This window comes from Stegostoma tigrinum, chromosome 12 (assembly GCF_030684315.1).
Source record: "Stegostoma tigrinum isolate sSteTig4 chromosome 12, sSteTig4.hap1, whole genome shotgun sequence".
Classification (NCBI taxonomy): domain Eukaryota; kingdom Metazoa; phylum Chordata; class Chondrichthyes; order Orectolobiformes; family Stegostomatidae; genus Stegostoma; species Stegostoma tigrinum.
This window is the reverse complement of record NC_081365.1, coordinates 72129353-72153428: the sequence shown is the minus strand read 5'-3', so window position 1 is coordinate 72153428 and position 24076 is coordinate 72129353. Positions and strand designations below refer to the sequence as shown.

Genomic DNA, 24076 nt, shown 5'->3' with positions numbered 1-24076 from the left:
TAAATAGGATACAGAGATTACTGTCAAGGTTCCATCAATGTCCTCCGTAGCCTTCCTCAGTATACTTGGATAGATCCCATCAGACCCTGGTGAATTGTAGATTTACCTCTTGATACAAGGGGAGCTGATGGCTTAGTGGTAGTATTTCTGGACTCTTAATCCGGAGACCAGACAACATTCTGGGGACTGGGGTTTGAATCCCGCCATGGCAGATAGTGGAAATTAAATTCAATAAATATCTGGAATTAAGAATCTAACGACGACCGTGAATCGATTGTCGGAAGAACCCATCTGGTTCACTAACATTTTTTAGGGAAGGAAACTGCATTCCTTACCTGGCCTGGCCTACATGTGATTCCAGACCCACAGCAGTATGGTTGACTCTTAGGGATGGCAATAAATGCTGGCTAGCCAGCAACGCCCTCATCCTGTGAATAAATAAAGAAAAAAAAGTCCATCCCTTGTTTAAAAAAGACTATATGCTAATTTCATAACTGCATTTATTATTTGCGTTACTAAATTAATCTGTCTAATTCCCTTCTGACCAGCTCCAAGATTAAAGCAACTGAAGGAGAATGTATGTGATCTCACATGGGAACCTTTGCCAGCAATGAAGGGGGATCCAATTGTTTACAATGTTCAGGCCATGGTTGGCAAAGACTCTGAATTCAAACAGGTAAAGTCTCATTTGGATTTACTTGGATGATACGAATTTAAGTGCTTGTTTTACATGTTCATGGGATGTGGGTGTCACAACATAGACCAGCATTTATTAATTGCCTCTCCCTGATTTCCACCTTGAGCCATTGCAGTCCTTGGCATGTAGCCCACCCACCTTTGTTCTTTGTAATAGAGGCATTGGGAGACAGAAGTTGAGTTACTCAACAACGAATTCCTCTTCACAGTTGTAGCTGTAGTATGTACATGACTGGTCCAGTTCAGTTTCTGATCAATGGTGTCACCTAGGATTCTGCTGGTGAGGCATTCAGCAAGGGTAATGTCACCGAGAGTCAAGTGACAATGATTAGATTCTCTCGTGGAGGTGGTCTTTATCTGACACTTATCCACTGAACAAAAATGTTGCCCAGGTCTTGCTGCAGGTTGGCACAAATTGCTTCACTGTCTGAAGAGTCTGTACTTGTACCAAACAGTGCACAACCATCAGCAAACTTCGCCACTTTGACCTTTATAGATATAGGCAAAATTACTGATGAGGCAGCTGAGGGTGTAAGCATTTCTACAGAATTAACCATCTGTTCTGATACCTGGTGTTCTCTGCTCACCTTGTCCAGCACTTGTTGACTTACAAATTCTTTTCAAACCCTGATTTTATTTTAACCCTTTTACTGTCTCTTGATGCGGTGTTCTCCTTTCTCAAATCAGAAAAGGAGGCATTCATCACCCTATGCCATTCCACTTGAATATTTAAACTCAGGGTTTTGTAGCCTCTTGTCTGATAATTACTATTTTTCTGATATATACCCACCCCATTGTTGATATTATAGAGGATAGGTGAATTAAGTTTAAATGATAAGGAGGTATGATTGTCCCAAGAAGGGACTTGAAACTCAGCTTCTGAAATTGCTTTATTTCTGTCGGTATTGGTTTGTTAGAATAGATTCCCTACGGTGTGGAAACAGGCCCTTTGGCCCAACAAGTCTACACCGTCCCTTGAAGGATCTCACCCAGATCCATCCCCCTATAACCCACACACCCCTGAACACTACGGGCAATCTATCATGGCCAATCCACCTAACTTGCACATCTTTGGACCGTGGGAGGAAACCGGAGGAAACACGTGCAGACACGGGGAGAATATGCAAACTCCACACAGACGGTTGCGCAGGGCTGGAATCGAACCTGGGTCCCTGGCGCTGTGAGGCTGCAGTGCTAACCACTGAGCCACCGTGCCGCCCATGCCATAGTGAAAGCATTCCACTCGGATCTGAACACCTTTCGGGCTATAATGTTTTTAACTGTAAGTATAGGTTATCTTGGTATTTCATTTTCATGGATTGAGCGTTGATTATAATTGGTGATACAATTGAGAGAAATAAAGTGTTTTGCTTAAATACAGGCTTCAGCAATGCTCCACTAAACACTTTAATTTGAATGGTAAAGAAAATCTACTGGTGTCTCATTGCACATTTGCATTCAACAGTGGTGAGAGAGGTGTTGCTACAGTCTGTGAAATTGGCGAAAGTATGCTCAAGTATGTAAAGGGGAATTCAGCAGTACAACATTGCATCACTCATTTGTGCATTTACTTTATTGAGGTATTCATTTTTAAACTAAACATCAAAAGAATATTTTTGATGACTAAGGAGCCCCGTGTATCTAGTAACAGTAATTTCAAATGGTTTTTATTAATCCCATATGCAGCCTGCTTTGTCATTCTGTCCGTACCAGCAAGATATGATTAAACAGGGCATATATTTCTACAGAATAATATGGAGTTAGCTTAATAACCAATGTTTTACACAATTAAAGATTTTGTTTCTGAAATAACATTGTTAGAATGAATAGTAATGGTAATTACCTGTAATCTTATCATTGATTAGTAGTGAATAGTTGAATTTATTCTATAATTGCATTCGTCATAATTGTAAGATGTGGGACTGTTTTCAATATTTATTTTCGGTCTGGAAATTTTTCTCCTACACAATCGAATGGTACCCTTTGGACATGAGAAAATGGGAAAACGTTACTGAGTATTTCAGTGGTATTGTCCGTGCTTTGGACGCAGTTTTTATTATTTAAAAACCCAAGTGCTCTTATTGATGAGGCAGACAAAGGGGCACAGAGTTCAATTGACAGTTTAACTTGATTTTAATAACAAAATATTCCTTGTTAACAACATGATGTGAGCATTTCCAAAGTTGCCACAGGTCAGGGCAAATCTTCACCTGTGTCATCTTTGATTACCACATGGTGTTCCATCACAAGTCTTGTGCTAAGGGGTGTGGCTTCCAGTGTGTTTTTATCACCCCTCACCCCAGACCTTTCTGAATACTGTGTCGTCTTTGGTTAGTGGGGTCATGTGCAGGGTTTAAAACATCCAATGGGTCACACCAATACACTTCACAGTTGCCATGCCAGGGAAGTGTAAGGTGCATCACCTCAAGCATTGGCTGGAAATTAAGGTACCAGGAAGTCTGATCAATAGTTCTCCAATGTACACCCTGCAGGCTGGTTGCCCCTGAAACTTTTTGACCTTGTCTTCCATTGTTCTCTGTTGCCAATAGCTGCTGGCCGCTGTCGTATTTAGTCAATTTTCTGTCAGGCCCGATTTCTTCAACTGTTGACTCAATTTAGAATGTCTAATTTTGGGCCTTTGTTGCTTGACCACGGTCCTTCATAGAACATAGAATGTTACAGCACAGTACAGGCCCTTCGGCCCTTGATGTTGTGCCGACCTGTCATACCGATCTCAAGCCCATCTAACCTACACTATTCCATCTACGTCCATATGCTTGTCCAATGACGACTAAAACGTACCTAAAGTTGGCGATCTGAAGCTCTAGTGAAAATAGGATCACAAGCTTAGACCACGCTGTTGTGCGGACATATATCAAGTGTCAGACATATAGCCTAAACTGTCTTAGTATCTGGTTTCCCCATTGCACTTGGACAACAGTACTCTCTAAACTCCCTAGCTCTCGTATGTAGGAGAATACAGGCTTCTAGTTTCTACATGAGTACCTTCTTCCAGCAGATGACTTTAACCATGATCAAAATAAACAGGATGAACAATACATAGGAGTGTGTGTGATAGGAGCTGTACCCCCAGACTCAGTAGATATCACACCAACTAGTCACTTACCTCCCTGATACCCTTTTGAATTTGCTCTGCCTGCTGAATAACAGTTGCAGAAATTTTGTGCCCAAACCTCCTGTAATTTTTCTGCTAGGAATTCAATGCTAGTGTTGTACTTCTTTCAGTAATCCCCTAAAGTTGCCTAAGTTCATCAGTGACGTTGATAAAGATCTCACTCCTCCTGTGGATGTCTGTGAGCTTGATTAGGCCTGCCCTGGCTGGTATATGTCACCTAATACAAAGGTGTGTTTTTTTTTGGATGTTGCATGTGAAAGTCCCAAAGTTGTAATGCAGTATTCTCCCTTCTGCCATCCCCATCCCTTTCACATAGGACGGTTTCTTGGGCAGACTGTCTCTAACCATCCCTTTGGCTTCAGGGCTGCTGCATGACAAGGCCTGCTTCTTCTGGCTGCAATTGGAGGGGCCAGCACTGGTTCAGTTCTCAAGGTTGGGATCACAGGGATAGTGTCCAAGGCTGGTCCAGGATCCTGGGCTGGTACGGATCAGGTCTTGGGTTGGTGTCTGTTTTCCTCCCAACTCCCAGTTTCCCTGGAAGCTTGTGGAGGTGGTTGGCTGTTGCTTTGTGCTCTATAGGTGTTTAACATGATACCAGAGTTTCTTGTATCTAACAAAATTCAGTACACAGACAAGCTGGCCTTGTCCACTGCCAGGTAGATACGTGAATATCTAAGAAATGTTCCCGGTCAGAAACTTGTAACATTACCTGCTGCCCTGCCTCATATTCTACCATGTACAACTTCCCATCAGAGTACACCTTGCCCCACTTTTTCCTTTTTGCTATTCAGATGGCCACTGCTTTGTGAACAACCTCTACATTTTCTAATAGAATTTTTGACGTTTTCTCATGGCAGAAGGTTTTGATCTCTGGTTCTCTCAAGTCCAGTCCTGTTGAGAGTTTGATTCTTCTCATGGGATGTGTGGCCATTAGAATTTGGGATATGAATCCAGTTGAACAGGAGAATAAATTCCCTATGAGCATGAAGACAAAAGGTAAAACTATGTTTGAGGGTGAATTGTTTTGCCAGACAACCCTTCACAGCATCCCCTTGAGGCTGTGATTCATCCTCTTTACAGTCCTGCTGGATTGAGGATGGTAGGCAATGTGGAACCTTTGGCTGCATGACCTGGGCTATGAAATGGTTTCCCTAATCCAAATCTATGCTGCAGGAAGACCCCATCTAGTGAAAACGTGATTAAGATATCTGCTGTAACTTTTGCGGTGTTTGTTCGAGTGGGGGACAACTCTACCTACTTGCTAAAGTTGTCCAGGATAATCCAGACGTACTTATATCGCCCTTTATATGGTTGTAGGAGGTCAGCATAGTCTATTTGAAGATCAATTCATGGCCTAGTAAGTCATAGCTCTGAGATAGCAAGAACTTCAGATGCCGGAGTCAAAAGCAATAGTGTGGAGCTGGAGAAACACTTCAGGTCAGGCAGCATCAGAGGAGCAAAAGAGTCAACATTTCAGGTAGGCACTTTTGTCGTAACACTCCTTGATTGACATACTGGTCTAGAATGCTCAGAGTACAGATGATACAAGCCTGAACATATGTTTTATATATTTTCCCATTTCTGGTCACCCATATAATCCGGAGTTGCTGGTTGGTTCACCAAGCTGACTGGTTTTCATGCAAACATTTTGGCCCGCTTCTATAGTCCGGACTGTAATGGTGGGTAGCCCTGTTTCCAATTTTACTCCATAGTGGTATGTGGGTGGGGTCTGTTTGTTTATGGTACCAGTAGTTGAAAAACAGACTCCTAGGAATTCTTGTGCTTATCTTTGTTTTGCTTGACTTATACCATTACATTGTCCCAGTTAAACTGAAGTCCTCCTTTGTCAGAGTGAATGGAAACAAGGGAAAATTGCTCATGCTGTTTTGCTGCGAGTTGGCGTTAGTGTGTCCTGGTGGCGAGTTTCGTGCCCTTCTGTCCTATATTTTACTTCTTGCAGTTACTGCATGGTATTTTATATATCACATTTGCCCTGCTCAACGTGGGTATGGCATCTTTCAACTTAGAGAGTAATTGACGAAGTGCCGCTATTGGTTTGTGTGCTATCGTTATTCCAAGAAGTTGTAGGAGTTTTGTAGTCAGTTCCAATATGTTCCTAATGTAGCATAGGGTGGGGAATACATTGTCTTCTTAGTGTTGTTTATTTGCCAGGCATTGGTGGATGAAGCTGCTTGGATACCCATTGTTTGCAAAGACCTTGTATAGGTGTTCCTCTTCGTTTTGCATACTTCCAAGGTGTTCCAGTGTGTTATCGCTCGTTTGAACAGAATCTATGTTTGTGGATGCAGGGGTACTGTTGTAACTCAGGATTTGTTCTGTGTGTAGTTTTTCTGTGTACATTGGTAAGGAATTTACTACTCTTTCTTTGTTCCACCATTACATCTAGAAACAGTTGATTTGTTATTCTCCTCTTCCTGGTGAACCTGATCCAGCCAATGAGCTGTTAACAAGGTGTTGAGTTTCTTCTAACTTTGCTCGTTTGATCGCGAAAGTATTGTCCACATCCCTGACCCATTATTTAAGCTGGATCTAAGGGAGGGCTGTGCGTTCAAGTCTTTGCATAACTGCTTCCATTATATGACCCGAGATGGATGAATCCATGAGTGTCCCATTAATTTGTTCATATACCTGGCATTGGTCTAAAAATTGTCTTTGCTGATGATTTCATTTGAGGTTTGTGTTTTTGGATTGTCTAGTAACGTGGCCAGTATATGGTGAGAACACGGATAAGTGGATCTGAGTCCACAAAAGGATCAGACATGATCTTATTGAATGGTGGAGCAGGCTTGAAGGGCTGAATGGCCTATTCCTGCTCCTAGCTCTTATGTTCTCCTTTGCTAGTGGCATGTCTACAAGAGGTGAATAGTGCCATAATGTCAAAGGAGACCATCATTTCATCCTTGTCGATTTTTGTTTCTGATGTTATTCAGGAATTCCTGTGCTGAGTGTATGGAGTGAGTTGACCCATTGGTGAGGTGTTTCAATCTGTTTTGTAATTCCTTGGCTAGCCTGTGTGTCAGTGTGCTCGGCAAGGAGACTGTGGGTCTCAGGCTTGCCTGGTTTGTGCACCTTGGGTGGTCTGTAGAATCCGTTGTTTGGGGTGGTGGTGTTTCTATTCACTCCGACAAAGAAGGGCATCCGTTTAACAGTGTAACAGTACTAGGGAAAGCAAAAGAAAGACAAGCACAGAATTCCTGGAAGCCTGTTTTTCAACCAGTAGTATCATAATTAACATGTTGAAATAGACCCTATCTACATACCACTACAGACCAAGACCGGAAACAGAAATACCTACTGTAACAGACTGGACCATATAAATTCAGAACAGAACAGAACAGCAGCGCGTCAACAGAGACTAGACAGCACTGAAGATGTCTCCTAGAAGGGGGATGAAATGTTTACACGAAAACCAGTCAGTTTGGCAAACCAACCAGCAGCTCCAGCCACAACCCAAGCTACAGATCTTCACTAAAACTAACACAATCCCTTAAGTCTGTCAGTTATGGCTTCTGTATCTTAATGACCCTGGACATCATAGCATTGATAAATCACTTGATTCCAATCCTGGACAAGCACCACATGCTGTTCGTCTTTAGTACTACGTTTGTCCTTCCACCCTCTATATGAGGCAGGATCATTCCCTCCAGTACTTGCTTTAACTCGGCATGGTGGTAGACTCTAACCTTAATGATGCCATATTCACAACCTTCGTCAGTTTGGAGAGTAAATTTGAGCAGAGGTGCAGATAGTACTGGTTTCCTGCGTGCCGAGGTGAATCACTCAGTTCCCAGAGTGACAGGAAGGCAACTAAACTGGTGCAGACATGCATGACGTTTGTTGTATATGTGCTGGTGGGGGAAGTTTTTCAGGCAGGCTGACTATGCAGGCGACAGTTGTTGGCCTGAGCACTCATTTTGTTGCTTAACTTCTCTTAGGGGTTCACCTCTGTGGTTCTCCATAGATTTTTATGCATCCTGTCCTTTGATGTTCGTTCTTCACTGATCGGATCCATCTACAAAGATTATCACAAAATCTCCTTTCTGCTGTCCAGATTCCCCTGGGTCTTCTTCCACTTTTGTTTCAGCACAAGTGGTTACTTGGGGACATTTGTTGCCACTATCTGACACTCATGGAGTTCTCCTCATAGCTGAAATTGTCAGCTAGCCAAGTGGCCCTTGGTACATTTGACTACAGTGTCATGACACTGTAACGTTTAGAGCTCAGCACACTATCAGGTTTTGACTGACAGTACTGACTTTAATCCTGTGTTGAGCTAAAGTTGAAGGGGGCTGTCCTCCTACAGAATGGGAGTTTGGGAGTTCAGGCTGATAATATCAGCAAGATGTCAGACCAGGCAGAACACGCTTATCAACTTATCGTGCATAGAGAAGCCTCTTCTTGTGAATGACTCTGGGAGGCATAGGCTACTGGTCTGAGTTTATTGTATTGATCTTGGAGAAGTATGCCAGCTAGTGTGGCACCTGTGGTTGCAACATGCAACATAAAGGGAGGTTCTGGGTCAGGTATCTGCATTGCAGGGCCTGCGCTATGACTGGTTTTAATTCAGCAACAGTGTCTATATGCTGTTTAGGCCGTTCCCATAGGTGCTCATTTTAACAAGGTTGGCAAGTGGGGCAAAACCATCGTGGTTCTGACAGTATCTCACCAAGTCTAGAAATGAACATAACAAACTTACATCCCTAGTCTGGGACAATTGGGTTATGGCTTCAGTGTGCTACTCTTCTACTTTGTGTTTCTCCTGAACTATAACAGTTCCCAAATTTGAGACCTGCGACCTCATAATCTCTGCCTTCATGAGGTTAACTTTTCAACCCAACATGGTGAGGAAGGTTAACAGTTCCTTTAACAGTGTCAAATGTTCAATCTTTATTTCTTTCTGCGCACGACTGTCCATATACTGTGCCAAACAGTGCAGTCAGGAAAGCATCTCCAGCCCTTCAGCCAGCCTCTGATAAAATATTGACGGAGAATTGTTAAAACTGTGAGGCAGGCAGGTCAATCTGTATTACTAGCCATGAAATATGAAGGTGAAGTTACATTGGCAGTGTCATTTAGAGTTCGATGGACCAGTATACATTACTGATATCCAGTATGGTGAAATATTTGGCCCAGAGGTAGAGTTGCTACCATGGTGCCAAATGCCTCCCAAGTTTTTTATGTAATTTAGTTCAAAATCTCAAACTGTTCTGGAGGAATCTGAATGCATGTTTTCTGGATCACGAGTCCAATATCATAACCTCTAGACGCATTAATGGTGTTGACAGTGTTGTAAAATAGCACAGAATAAGACCTTTGTGGTCAAGCAACCATAAGCTCAAAATTGGACATTCTAAATTAACCCACAGACGGAGACACCAGGCCTGACTGAACATTAGCCAAACTAAATGAAACAGCAGTCACCAGTTATCAGCTACTGAGATCTCAGAAATCAAGGTCAAAGAGGTCACAAAATTCAGGGGCAACCAGTTATAACCAGCCTGAGGGTTGTATGTTGAAATATCAATCAGACTTAAGGGCACCTTAACTTCCAGCCAATACCTGAGTGCACTTTACACTTCCCACTTATGGTAATAGTGAAGAGTGCTGGCAAGACTCCATTGAATGCTTTAAACCCCACTCATGATCCCATTGGCCAAAGGCAGTACGACAAGAGGCCGAGTGTGTGGCAATCCAGGTAGACCCAGGAGAAGATCTGCCTTGATAGAACTTTAGAGGCCACGTGTTGTGGCAATTTGGGAAATTCAGATAAAGGATATTTTGTTAATAAAAACTAGTTGATGCGCAAATTGAATTCTATTTCATTTTGTCTGCCTCACCAACAAGAGCAGTTGGGTGAAGTGTTTTTAATACATAAACTGGTCGAAGTGTCCAAAGCACAGGCACTGCTGGCATCCCTGGGTGCTTCGATTAGAAGTGATGTATAACCTCAAGTTGAACCCACTAACCTTGAATTCTCGGACAGTCAGCCTCAGACTGAATTCAGAGAGGAGTTGCCTCAAGTGATGACCAAGATTCAAGTTGGTGAAAAAGGGTGAACATTTCCATCTAATGATCAGATATTAACCAGATGCCTGTCATGTGAGGAGGATGAACAGCCAGAGTTAGTACAGGGTTGGGGACCCATGGAAAAGGAAATCTTAACATAGGCTGGTATAGGGTTGGGGACCCACAGAAACAGGCAAGGAAGCCGAATACAGTGTTAGCAGACCCATGAGTTGGTGAAAAGCCGTACATTGGAGTCAGGGACCCATGAGGATACAGAAAAGCGAGAGTAGGTTTCAAGGTGATAATTGTTTTCTTTGAATACATTTAAGAAAAAGAACATGCAAAGATAACCATATTCTGTATTTTACCATCCCTAGTTTTTTTTAAAAGCTGTTTAAATGGTTTTATTTATTATATTTACCCTTTATAATCAGGCCTCAGAAATATCTCATTAATGTCCAGAAATGTGCATTTTTACATCAGTGTGAACTGGACTTCATAGGCTCTCCAAAGACTGTAAAAGTAACAGTTTGCATTTATGTAATGATTTTATTCCAAAGAGCTTTAAAGTTAATGGTAACTAGTGGAAATGAAATTACACTTGGAGTAAACTTAATATGCAGTCATCATCCCAATCTAAGAAATAAGACCGCTGATTTACCTGTAGCAAGGTCCCAGAAACAACAGATGTTGATTGAGAGAAGAGACGAAACCAAAATGTCCTCCTCCAAAATATTTCTACTTCCACTTGAAAGAAGGGCAGAGCCTCAGATGACTCTCATATCCAAAAATGACATCTCCAGGAAGGAAATTCATGAGTGCTGCAATGGAGACTCTACCTGAATTGTATTTTGAAGTCTTTGAAGTGGAATATGAATCTCAAATCTTCTGATACAGAAGGAAAAATGCTACTATTGAGTCACACCTAACAGCATTACAACTATACATTTGTGCCTACATTAAAACTCTGCTACATATCCATATGCTGTTGATCCTCTAAGAAATGTAGTTATGGTAATTGAATACTGTATCTAGTGATTCCATCAAAATGCAATTGGCTAACTATTGACTTAGTTTCAGCTTGTAAGTTTCTTGCATTGAAAATCTCATTTGAGCCCAGTTTTCACCCCCGCCATCCGCACAGCATCAGCTCTCCCTGCTATCATGTATATGATTTTATTTCCCACCAGCTACCATACAGAACAGTATCCAAAACTGCAGTGCCTTTTTGAAAGTTCAAACCTTAAAAAAGACAATACACTGGTTATCATCACTAATGTTGCTTGCATGATGAGAGGACCTCATCTCAAGCCTAGAAAACATTGAGAGTTAAGCACAGTAGCGCTACAGTTCCCATCCTCCACCAGTCCAAAATTTGAAATGGTATCTTTTCTTCAGTTAGCAGCTTTATAAAAAAAAACTATTGATAATTTGATCATTCAAATATGTAGTATAGATATACATAGAACAAAATTGTTGATTATATTATTGCATTTGTTTAAAATCAGTGTTTATTTAATGTTTGTACAAATCTCGGATAAATGACAAAACCACAAATTACATGAATCTAACTCAACGTGAAAGGATGGTCTGATGTCCTTCAGGTGGATAACACTGGGACCATGCTTACTAGTGTTTTTAGTATGTTCATATTGCGTCTGATATGTTTCTTTTGTTTCTATTCAAATGTATAATCTTAGATGAGCATTTCCCAGAGCCACACAAGAAAAAATGTGCTTTTATTTTAATACTGAGGAACAGGAATACCAGCAAACAGTAAATATATATGTACACTTTGTAGAAAACCACTTTTCTTTATAATCTTGTCTTTTCTAATTCATTAAGTTATATACTGTATCTTTTAAGATGTTTCGATATTTTCCTAAGCAACAATAGCTTTTCAAAGTTTGTAATGATTCAGCTGCCGCCATTCAGACAATTCGAAACACTGCTATTCTGTGGAGTTATAAGCTGCAACTTCAGCCCATGGTATTCCAGGTTTTAGTTACTAATCTCAGCAATTCCAAATGCTAAAAAGAACGTTAAAACTCATCATTAAAATTCAGTATCCATCACAGCCCGGGCTGTAGAATGGCAGAGTCACCTACCAACATTTACAGATAATGAGCAGTGAAGCATGTGGTGTGGGATTATACCTCAATCATGAAAACGTTAGTATGTATAACATAGTTGGTTATTTTGGATACGTTCTGTGATTAATATTTCATTGCTAAGAAAATTAATTAAGTACTGAAACCCAACCATATGATAAGTCTCCTTCAGAGATAGTACGAACTGCAGATGGTTGAGAATCTGAGATACCGGGTGTAGAGCTGGAGGAACACAGCAGGCCAAGCAGCATCAGAGGAGCAGGAAAGCTGACATTTTGGGCCTAGACCCCCCTCAGAAATGGGGGAGGGCAAGGGTGTTCTGAAATAAATAGGGAGAGGCAGATAGAAGATGGATAGAGGAGAAGGTAGGTGGAAAGGAGACAGACAGGTCAAAGATGCGGGGATGGAACCAGTAAAGGTGAGTGTAGGTGGGGAGGTAGGGAGGACATAGGTCAGTCCAGGGAAGATAGGCAGGTCAAGGGGGCAGGATGAGGTTAGTAGATAGGAGATGGGGGTGGGGTTTGAGGTGGGAGGACGGGTTACGTGGGAGGAAAGACAGGTTAGGGAGGCGGGGACGAGCTGGGCTGATTTTGGGATGCAGTGGGGGAGGGGAGATTTTGAAGCTTGTGAAGTCCTCATTGATACCATTGGGCTTCAGGGTTCCCAAGCGGAATATGAGTTGCTGTTCCTGCAACCTTCGGGTGGCATCGTTGTGGCACTGCAGAAGGCCCAGTATGGACATGTTGCCTGAGAGTTGAAATGGTTCGCGACTGAGAGGTGCAGTTGTTCAGTGCAAACCGAGCGTAGGTGTTCTGCAAAGCGGCCCTCAAACCTCCGCTTGGTTTCCCTGAGGTGGAGGAGGCCACAAGGGGAACAGCGGATGCAGTATACGACATTCACAGATGAACATCTGCTTGAAGTGGAAAGTCTCCTTGGGGACTGGGATGGGGGTGAGGCAGGAGATGTAGGGGCAGGTGTGGCACTTCCTGCGGTTGCAGAGTAAAGTGCCGGGTGTGGTTGGTCTGGAGGGGAGTGGAGCGGACAAGGGAGTCACAAAGAGAGTGGCCCCTCCTGAAAGCAGATAAGGGTGGGGAGTGAAAATTGTCTTTGGTGGGGTCGGATTACAGATGGCGGAGGTGTCGGAGGATGATGCATTGCATTGCATCCGGAGGTTGTTCGGGTGGTACATGAGGATGAGGGGGATTCTGTTTTAGTTGTTATTGCGGGGAGGGGGTGTGAGGGATGAGTTGCGGGAAATGCGGGAGACACGATCAAGGGCATTCTCGCCCACTGACGGTGTAAGTTGCGGTCCTTGAAAAACAAGGACATCTGAGATGTGCAGGAGTGGAATACCTCCTCCTGGGAGCAGCTACGGCGGAGGCGAAGGAATTGGGAATAGGGGATGGCATTTTTGCAGGAAGGTGGGTGGGAGGAGGCATATTCTAGGTAGCTGTGAGCTTGAAATGGATATCGGTTTCTAGGTGGTTGCCAGAGATGGAGGCAGAGGTGTCCAGGAAGGAGAGAGAGGTATTAGAGCTGGTCCAGGTGAACTTAAGGTTAGGGTGGAAGGTGTTGGTGAAGTGGATGAACTGTTCAAGCTCCTCGTGGGAGCACGAGGCGGCGCCAATACAGTCATCAGTGAAATGGAGGAAGAGGTGGGGCTTCACGCCAGTGTAGGTACGGAAGAGGGATTGTTCCACGTAACCTACAAAGAGGCAGGCATAGCTTGGGCCCATGCGGCTACCCATGGCCACCCCTTTTGTCTGTAGGAAGTGGGAGGCATTGAAAGAGAAGTTGTTGAGGGTGCAGACAAGTTCAGCTAAGCGGATGAGGGTGTCAGTGGAGGGGGACTTGTTGGGCCTGTGGGACAGGAAGAAGGGGAGGGCCTTTGTATAGGGAATGCAGGTGTACAGGACTGGACGTCCATGGTAAAGATGAGGTGTTGGGGACCGGGGGATTGGAAGTTCTGGATGGGGTGGAGGGCATGGGTGATGTCACGTACATAGATAGGGAGTTCCTGGACCAAGAGGAAGAAAATTGAGTCAAGATAGGTGGAGATAAGTTTGCTGGGGCACAAGCAGGTGGAGACAGTGGGTAGACCAGGGCAGTCAGGTTTGTGGACATTGGGAAGGAGATAGCGGACGGTGCGGGTTTGGAGAACGATGAGGTTGGAGGCTATGGATGGGATGTCACCTGAGATGATGAAGTTGTGGATGGTTTGAGAGATGATGGTTTGGTGGTTGGAGGGGTGGGGTTGGGTCATGATCAAGGGGGCGGTAAGAGGTGGTGATGGAGAGTTGGCCCCTGGCCCCCAGACCTCCCCCTTACTGAGGACGAACGGTCAGTCCTCTGTAAAGGGCTCACCTTTGTCCCCCTCCACCCACACATCAATGAATACCGGTCACATTTGGACATTGAGCAGTTTTTCCGTCGCCTCCACCTCTGCGCTTAATACTTCAACTGTGAGCCTAACCCTCCCTCGACGGACCCCTTCTCCTGCCTCCTGGACACCCCAAGGCCTCCTACCTTCCCTCGACCTCTTCATCTCTAACTGCTGTCAAGATATCAATCACCTCAACCTCTCCACCCCTCTCTCACTCCAACTTCTCCCCCACAGAACATCCAGCCCTCTGCTCCCTCCGCTCCAATCCCAACCTCACCATAAAACCCACAGACAAGGCAGGCGCAGTAGTAGTATGGCGTACTGACCTCTACATCGCCGAGGCCAGGCGCCAACTCACCAACACCAGCTCCTACCACCCCCTTGTTCACAAACCCACCCCCGACCACCAAACATTCTTCTCCCAAACCATCCACATCCTCATCACCTCAGGTGACCTCCCACCCACAGCATCCAACCTCATTGTTCCCCAACTCCACACCGCCCGGTTCTATCTCCTTCCCAAAATCCACACATCTGACTGCCCTCGTCAACCCATTGTCTCTGCCTGCCCCACCGAACGTATCTCCACCTATTTCGACTCCATTTCCTCCCACTTGGTCCAGGAACTCCCCTATCTATGTCCGTGACACCACCCACGCCCTCCACCTGCTCCAGAACTTCCAACTCCCCAGTCCCCAACACCTCATCTTTATCCTGGACTTCCAGTTCCTATATGCCTGCATTCCCCATGCAGATGGCCAAAAGGCTCTCCGCTTCTTGCTGTCCCACAGGCCCTCCACTGACACCCTTATCTGTTTAGCCAAACTTGTCCTCACCCTCAACAACTTCTCTTTCAATTCCTCCCACTTGCTACAGCCAAAGGGGGTGCCCACGGGTACCCGCATGGGCCCAAGCTCTGCCTGCCTCTTTGTAGGTTACATGGAATAATCCTGCTTCCATACCTCCACTGGCCCTAAACCCTACCTCTTCCTCAGTACATTGATGACTGTATCAGCTCCACCTCATGCTCCCACAAGGAGCTCAAACAGTTCATCCACTTCACCAACACCTTCCACCCCAATCTTAAGGTTGCCTGGGCCATCTGTAATACCTCTCTATCCTTCCTGGACCTCTCTGTCTCCATCTCTGGCAATACCTAGAAACCGATATCCATTTCAAGCCCACCGACACCCACAGCTACCTAGAATACACCTCCTCCTACCCACCTTCCTGCAAAAATGCCATCCCCTATTCCCAATTCCTTCGCCTCCGCCGCACCTGCTCCCAGGATGAGGCCTTCCACTCCCGTCCATCTCAGATGTCCCCGTTTCTCAAGGACTGCAACATCCCCTCCTCTGTGGCCAAGAACGCCCTCGACTGTGTCTCCCGCATTTTGCGCAACTCATCCCTACCTGCAGTAACAACCAAAACAGAATCCTCACACACCACCCCACCAACCTCCAGATCCAACGTGTTATCGTCTGGCATTTCTGCCATCTGCAATTCACCAGCAAAGGCATTTTTCCCTCCCCACCCTTATCTGCTTTCAAGAGGGGCCACTCTCTCTGTGACACCCTTGTCCGCTCCACTCCCCTCCAGCCCCACTGCAACCGCAGGAAGTGCTACACCTGCCCCTACATCTTCCCCCCCCCCCCCCATCTCTTTTCTCCCCTCACCCCCATCCCAGTCCTCAAGAAGACTTTCCACTTCAAGCAGATGTTCACCTGCACATCTGCTAATGTGCATCCGCTGTTCGCATTGTGGCCTCCTCTACCTCAGGGAAACCAAGCGGAGGCTTGGGGACCACTTTGCAGAACACCTACTCTCAGTTCACCAAACAACTGCACTTCTCAGTCATGAACCATTTCAACTCCCCCTCCCATTCCTCAGATGACATGTTCATACTGGGCCTTCTGCAGTGCCACAATGATGCTACCCGAAGGTTGCAGGAACAGCAACTCATATTCTGTCTGCAGCCCAATGCTGTCAGTGTGGACTTGACAAGCTTCAAAATTACCCCTCCCCCGACCGCATCCCAAAACCAGCCCAGCTCATCCCCGCCTTCCTAACCTGTTCTTCCTCCCACCTATCCCCTCCTTCCACCTCAAACCCCACCCCCATCTCCTATTTACTAACCTTATCCCGCCCCCTCGACCTGTCCGTACTCCCTGGACTGACCTATGTCCTCCCTACCTCCCACCCACACTCACCTTTACTGACTCCATCCCCACCTCTTTGACCTGTCTGCCTTCTATCCGCCTCCCCCTCTCTCCCTATTTATTTCAGAACACCCTTGCCATCCTCCATTTCTGAAGAAGTGTCTAGGCCCAAAATGTCAGCCTTCCTGCTCCCCGATGCTGCTTGGCCTGCTGTGTTCATCCAGCTCTTCACCTTGTTATCTGAAATGATGAGTCTGATAACTTTATCATTTTTGGTTTGAAGCAGTTTGAATGACAAATACCCTTGAAGTCATTAGGAAATTTGGAGAGTTTGTGACAGGTTATGAATATTGTACTGTTCTACATCTGTGAAAAATGCATCACTAGCTTATTTTAGTTTTCAATTTACTCAGTTAATTGATTCCTGAATGAGCAATGAAGAATGGAAAGCAATGTTTTCAGATATTAGGATGGCGTGAGAATGAATGTATCTTTGGAATGTGCTGCATTGCATCTTCTAATTGATACACACGGTTGTCACTATGTATTATTGGTGAAGGAGTGAATATTTAAAGTAGTTAATGGTATGCAGTCTGCTTTGTCCTGGATGGTGTCAAGCTACATGTGTTGTGGAGCTTCCGACATTCAGACAAGTGGAAACAATTTAATCACATTACTCAGTCATGTCTTGTGAATGGTGGACTAAATAGAGAGTAAGGAGGTGAGTTACCTACTGCAAAATACCCTAACCTTTGACCTGCTCTGTAAACAGACGATTTAATTTGTTGATCCAATTAAGTTTCTTTTCAGTGGTGACGCTGCAGCATTTGATGTGGAGAATTTGTCAATGGTTATAACATTGAATGTCAGAGGGTAAGATACACTGTTTGCAGATGGTCATTGACTGATACTTAAGGATCCCAAACTTCATTGTTACTGATGTATTGCTGCATGAGGACAGGAGTTTCTCGTTATCTACAGAAGGTAGATTGGTGAAAATGGGGTCATATGAGTTCTGCTTTCATTAGGTTTCCTCACAACCTGAGAAAGGCCTAATTTAGCAGATTTATCATTCAAGTATCACCAGGTTTGGTCAGTAGTGTTGTTACTGAGCCATTCTTGGTAATTGACGTTTAAAGTCCTCCACCTAGTGTTCATAGTCATTCATCATCTGGGAAGCACAACATCAGTAGGAGCTCTGTGTGCTTTTGTTTGACATAATGTTGTGAGACTTCATAGAGTTTGAAATCAAATTTAAGATCAAATTCACTTCCATCTGACAGTTTACTTCCACCGCTGGTGGGCCTCTCTTGCCAGCTGTTGAAGAGTCTGGACCATTGACTGAAAGGTAATTGTCCTGAGTATAGTCATGTCAGATTGTTGTGAGATTATCTGTCTCCCAATTTCAGCACAAGTCCCTGGCTATTAGCAAGATAAATTTTATGGCATCTATTTGACAAAATATGCTTTTGTGTCCAGTGTTTAAGTCAATGTTGGGTGTGCCATTTGGTATTATTGCTTCTCATAGAGGTTTGAGTGACTTGGTAGTTTGTTAAAGTCACAAAGTTATTGTGGGTTTCCATCCTATGATGGCAGACTCCTTTTCTTCAATGGCATTTACTGTACCCGATAGGTTTTTTCAATAAATTAGTAGGTATTAGTTTTTTTGTTCCACATTTATTTCATGAACTGAATTTAAGAATTTTCAGCATGTTAGCTTTCAATTTGTTAATTTGTTTATAGATTGTGTAACATTACCACTAAGCCACCATATCCAATACACACCCAAAACATAATTAGACATCCTGTAGTACCTGAAATCTCCAACTTTCCAACACAGAGTTACAGTGCAGAAACGGGTTACCTAGCCTCACCAGCCTGTGTTGAACCTGCTAGCACCAAGTCTGTTCTTACCTAACATGCCCATTTTATTTCTCCAAGCATTCAAATGCCTGTTTGGCCCATCCTTAAATATTGATACAGTCTCTGCTTCAATCACTAAATCCAGTCATACTTCCACAGCCTCTTAACACTGTTTAGCACTTAATCTCGCAGTGCACAATCTTAATGTACCTCTCATTCTGATTCCACTGAAAACAACCTGTTTCTACACTAGTACTTAATAATTTCAACCGCCTCCATCAAATTGTCCTTAAATTCTGCTGTTCTAATGAAATTTGTCTAATTGTTTTCAGTTTTCATTTTTACCTGTCTAAACTTTTTGCAATGCACTTAAGTACTACAGACCTGCACCTCAATAAGTGTGTGCACTGAGAAACTGGATTTCTACGATGGGTATGCTTTACATACAGTAACTCCATAAAGAAAAACAGCTTAACTCCCACAAATACCTGAAGAATTCTCCTGATAGAAGTTAATGCTGCTTACAGTTTAGTTGACATTACAAAATATCAGGTTGCAAGTTAACCCTGAACGGTAAACATTTTCACAGCATTGCTTTCAAACTAATCCATTAGATAGATGGTAGGATTTCTGTCTCCCAACTTAATGGTTCTGAGTTTGAATCCCAGGCTATCTTGTCTCCTTAGCTTGCCTAACAAGTGTGAATTTGATTGATTTTCAGCCCCTATATTTAGCACCTTTTGATATCTTCTTGGCAGAGCAGAATAACGTGTCTAACCAGAATAGACAAATAACTTGTGAAGACATAGATTTTTATTCCTGTTTCCAACTAATCCATTACTGTGGATAGGAAAACTACATACATACTGGAAGCATTATATGTCTCTTCCAGAAGCATGTACAGCCTAGGATGGATAGGAAGTGTCTTTTGTGGCACACAGTTAAATACAGCAAAGTTGATAGAGCAGTTGATCTTTCTCTTTCCATCTGTTTTGGTTATTTGCATGTTTCTAAATTTCTATAATTCTACCAGCAAGGCAGTAATAGTTTGTCTGGATGTTTCTTTCAAGTGTGTTTGTGTGTGTGTTTTGTTTCAGATTTATAAAGGTCCAGAAACAACATTCCAAGTTTCGAACCTCCAGTTGAACTGTGAATATCGTTTTCGTGTGTGTGCCATTCGCCAGTGCCAAGACACTCAAGGGCTTCATGATCTGATGGGTCCTTATAGTGCTACTGTAACATTGTACTCTCAGAGGAATGAGACACCAGCCAACAGCAGCAAAAACACGACAGAAGTCACAAAGACAACACAGACATTAAGCGATGAGCAGTGTGCTGCCCTTATTCTTGCTTTGTTCGCTATAGTCTCCATTTTGATTGCTTTCATAGTGCAATATTTTGTCATCAAGTAAAAAAAAAGTTTAGTATTTGAATGTCTCTCACCATGTATTACTTGTGTTGTAATATCAATAATTGTGGTTGATTATGCTTTCAAATTGATGCTGATATCCAATTGTTGTAAAGGCTCTTTGCCAACATCTCAGCCAATGCTCTTCCCATATTTCATGCGTGTTTCTGAAAGTCTGACTGTGTAGAGAATACTACAGAAATATGTTGAAGTATCAACAGTCTCGTACAAGAAATGACATCTGTGTAAGTCCAATGGTACTTTGCAAAATATCCCTTGAAGTAACTATTTTGAGTGTTGATATGGCACATGTAAAGTTAAAGCATTGTACCGAGTTTTTTTTTTAAATAACTTTACGATGCAAGATCATGTGAAAATATAGAGGTAAGGAAGGGAAAGTTGATGCACTTTAGTGCAGTCTATTAAATATACTGCAATAACAGAAATTGGGGGTGTTAAATTCTGTGTAGCAAGTCAGGTAAAATTATAACAGTAGTGAACCCAAACTGTGAAACTTTGAATCTTTAGTAGTTGTGCAATTCCTACCTCTTCTAAAATGTAGCCTAAAAATTGAAGAGGGCCACTTTGTACTAAATTGCCAGTAAACATGAGAGAATATGATCGTGAGGGTAAAAATATGATAGGTTTGAATATTCCAGTGCCAAGGTCTTTGCAGCACTGAAACAAACTAAATTATCACTTTTTCAAAATGTCCTGCACAATAGTTATAATGTTGTTATTCACTGCTTCACAAATTATATCTCAGGCACTTTTTAGCAGCTTTTTTAAAGCAAAGAAATGCTTCACATTTCAAATCACTATTAAGAATTCAGCTTAAATACAAAACAAATTTAATGGTTACTTCATATGCCTCCAGAGGTAAAAATTAATCCATAAGTGTTCAACACTATACTTTGGGCAAAAAAAAACTGACAGCATTGAATATCTCCAGAACAGCAAAACATTGTTTTTTTCAAAAATATTCAGAAAGAAAATAGTACTACGTTATTGATTCTTTTTTAATATGCCAATAATGATGCAGTTGATTACTTTGCAGTTGTTTGAAGTCACAATTCATCTGGAGCTACACACCATTGGATAGGAACCTATTGCTGAACTAATATTCAGTTATGCTTTTTAGTATCTTTAAAAACATCCCCTTATTTGCACATTATCTTTGAATCAGTTCTGTTGAAGAATTCCTAGATTTGTTAGAATATCACTTGTCTATCAATTATTGTTTTACTTATCTAATTAATGCAATTAATTCAAATGGGTTTTTTTGTTGCAACTGATCTTATTTATTACAATTATAGACATAAAATGCTAGTTAACTAACACATTTTGTGGTTTATGTTGACAGATACGTTGTGCTGCAAATTATTTTGTTCTGATGTACCACTTTATTCGATAGAGGGAATGGGTAATATAAAAGTTTGGTAATATACACAAGCCCTGTTCAAATGGACCTTATACTTCACAATGCAGATGTTTACATTTCCCTTTTCAGTTGAGCAATGTTTTGCACTTCAGTGTTGGTGAGTATCACCCAATGAAAGTGTACAGTGCATCTCAGCTTGGAAGATTGCAAACACCTGAGTGTTTTGTGACTGGTCCTTTCCCCTAGTCCCTACCTGCTTAAATATTTATGGATTTTGCTCTTCTTTTAAATGGACCAGTTTGACAACCAGAGAAAGATCTTAAATCAAATTGGGAGATGCACCATTTGTTTTTTCTAAGTTTCCCTTGGTTTTATTTTAAACCAGTCAGAAATTAAATATTCTTAACATATAGTCTGTTTAAAACTACAGCCTTAATTACATTTATGTACTTTGCTGAAATTATTTGCTTCAGTGGGATTTTTTTTCATATACCCACAAACTAATGTGATACATGATTTCTATTGTACCACTATCTTTTTTAAATGTATAAAGTATTTGGCCAGCTGGATTCTGTAAGAGTTTGTATGAATGTTTGAGATTTGATGGCTACATTTCATTGCTAGTGTGGGTTCAATTTTAAAACAGTCTCCTGAACTTGTAAAAGCTGGAAGAATTTATTTTGACAGTCAAAATTCAAATTCATTCCTATTTTTGATAGTTGCATATAATCAGTCATTTATAAATGTAACTGTATTTTCCATAATCTCTCATTGCAGTTTTCTGTATTGAGGATAAGTGGTTTTTAAATGTAACTAAGCTTCACTTTACCTCATTGATTGTACATTCCAAAAACTATTGAAACTTTTGAAACCATTCCAAATATATGACATATCACTTGTATCGTATCAGACTTAGTACTGATAGTGTAAAGCTGCCATTATATGTTTAACTCTTAAATATATATTGAAATCCAAACTATAACTCAAGTAATGCATAAAACAAAATCCATGCACAATAAACAGTGTCTGATTCTTTGCATTATCTGTTGTTTATTTGATAACTTGGCCATTATCTAAGAAATTGTAATACTTGTGTATTAGCTTCAATCCGATTTCATTAATTTTAAACTGCTTTTATTTTAGGAATTGAGTAGATATTCACTATCAATCAAGCCTTTCTAGCTCCCTAAGGAAAGACTGAGCTTACAAAACTTCTTTACAAATTGTTGCAAGAATAATCCATGTAAAAGAAATGTAAAATTGGGGACTGATTATATTTTTCAAGTTGACACAGAACTTTTCAGATCAAACTAATTGCAATGTTTGATCCCAAGATTTGATGAGAAAATGTCTGATTAGGCAACTACAAGGCCTGTCACTTTTCCCTCATAATAATGGAGTATTGGATCCCAAGGTTCTAATGCCTTTTTCTGAAAAAGGTAATTGTCAGGAAAAAAAAAGCGCCATTAACTACTTTTGAGATGAGACGCAAGGATACAAATTCTGACACTGCATAAGTTTTGTTTACCCAGTATGAGGAAGGCTACAGTTCAATACAGTTGTGGCCTATTGCCCTGTATAAATCCACAACACCATTCTTATAGTCAACAAATGAGTTAGTTTCCTCCTGTTGTCGAAGTACCACTGTGTTGAAGGCGAGTGTAGACATTGGAGATTTCCATGAACAATAGGAAAGTTATAATCTGCAGTATTTTTATCTAAAGCAATCTGTAGTATCTAATCTAATGTGCTGGAAGGGTTTCTTCTTTTTGTGTACTTTGAATGACAGGATTCAACTGCACCCTGAATTTAACCAAACAAGCTTAAGCAAGGACAAAGTCAAGATGAGTGTTCTAGATTCATATGATAACATTCATAAGCACGTTCACATCATCAGAAATGCTAAAATTAAATATTTGCACTACATCTGTCCAATTCTCGATGTCACCCAGGTGCTACTGAAGACTTGCTTGGACTGCTTCTTTTCTTTTATTGAAGGAATTGTGATTTATATCAAATAGCCTTAATTCTGATTGTATATTGGAGGGAAAGCCCTCTTCTGTAATGGTTAAAGTAAACAAATTGAGGATGTAGGATTATCATTGCCAGAAATTAACCAGAGCCAACAATATCTAATATAATTGTTACAAAGGTTGTGTACTTAAAGCAAATAGCTCACTCCTAATCCTTAAAGCATTTACAAGATCCAGATCATTAATATGCGCTGCTTATTTAGTTGTGACACTTGAATTGCGCTCAAATCAGTAGGGGAGGTAATCGAAAAATAATATTATCACTACACTATTAATCCAGAAACCTGAGTTGAATCCTGCCATGGTGGAATTTGAATTCAATAAAAATCTGGAATTGAGTCTAATGATGACCATGGAAGGAAGCATTGTTGATTGTTGGAAAACTCATCTGGTTCACTTGGTTCACTGCTATCCTTACCTGGTCTGGTTTTCCATGTGATTCCAGAATCTCAGCAATGCTGTCTGAAATATTCTAGCAGGATGCTCACTGAAGCCTCTCTCTTTTTAAAAAAAAATGCAACCAGATGCACACTTGGCAGAAATGATAAAACTAAACACAATCCTGCAAAGCCCTATTTGTTTCAGAACCCTCTCCCCATAATGAAGGGTCTAGGCCCGAAACATCAGCCTTTGTGCTCCTGAGATGCTGTTTGGCCTGCTGTGTTCAACCAGCTCCACACTTTGTTATCCTGCACAGTCCTCCTTAATATTTGGGGAGAATGACCTCTCAGACTTAAGCAATACGTGGAGGATGCATTGATGGTGGCAAGAACAGTAGTCTATGGATGGAAATTCCAATTTCAATGGCTCAGCAGCAGCATAGATGTCTCAGCACTGTACTAAGCTAGTCAAGACCTGTTAGAGTGAGTCTGTGACAGG

The 24076-nt window shown here is 42.1% G+C and overlaps 1 protein-coding gene across 4 annotated transcripts in view; it reads left to right on the top strand.

The window, feature by feature from the left end:
* Nucleotides 1-22182, top strand: part of fndc3a (fibronectin type III domain containing 3A) — a 196854-nt gene extending 174672 nt beyond the window's left edge. For all 4 annotated transcript variants that reach the window (XM_048540247.2, XM_048540250.2, XM_048540249.2 and 1 more), the window contains 2 exons: nucleotides 549-676; nucleotides 19473-22182. In XM_048540247.2, coding sequence (XP_048396204.1) covers nucleotides 549-676; nucleotides 19473-19787 — 443 coding nt within the window. In that variant the 3' untranslated portion in view covers nucleotides 19788-22182. The remainder of the gene's footprint in view (nucleotides 1-548; nucleotides 677-19472) is intronic.
* Nucleotides 22183-24076: the final 1894 nt, after the last annotated feature.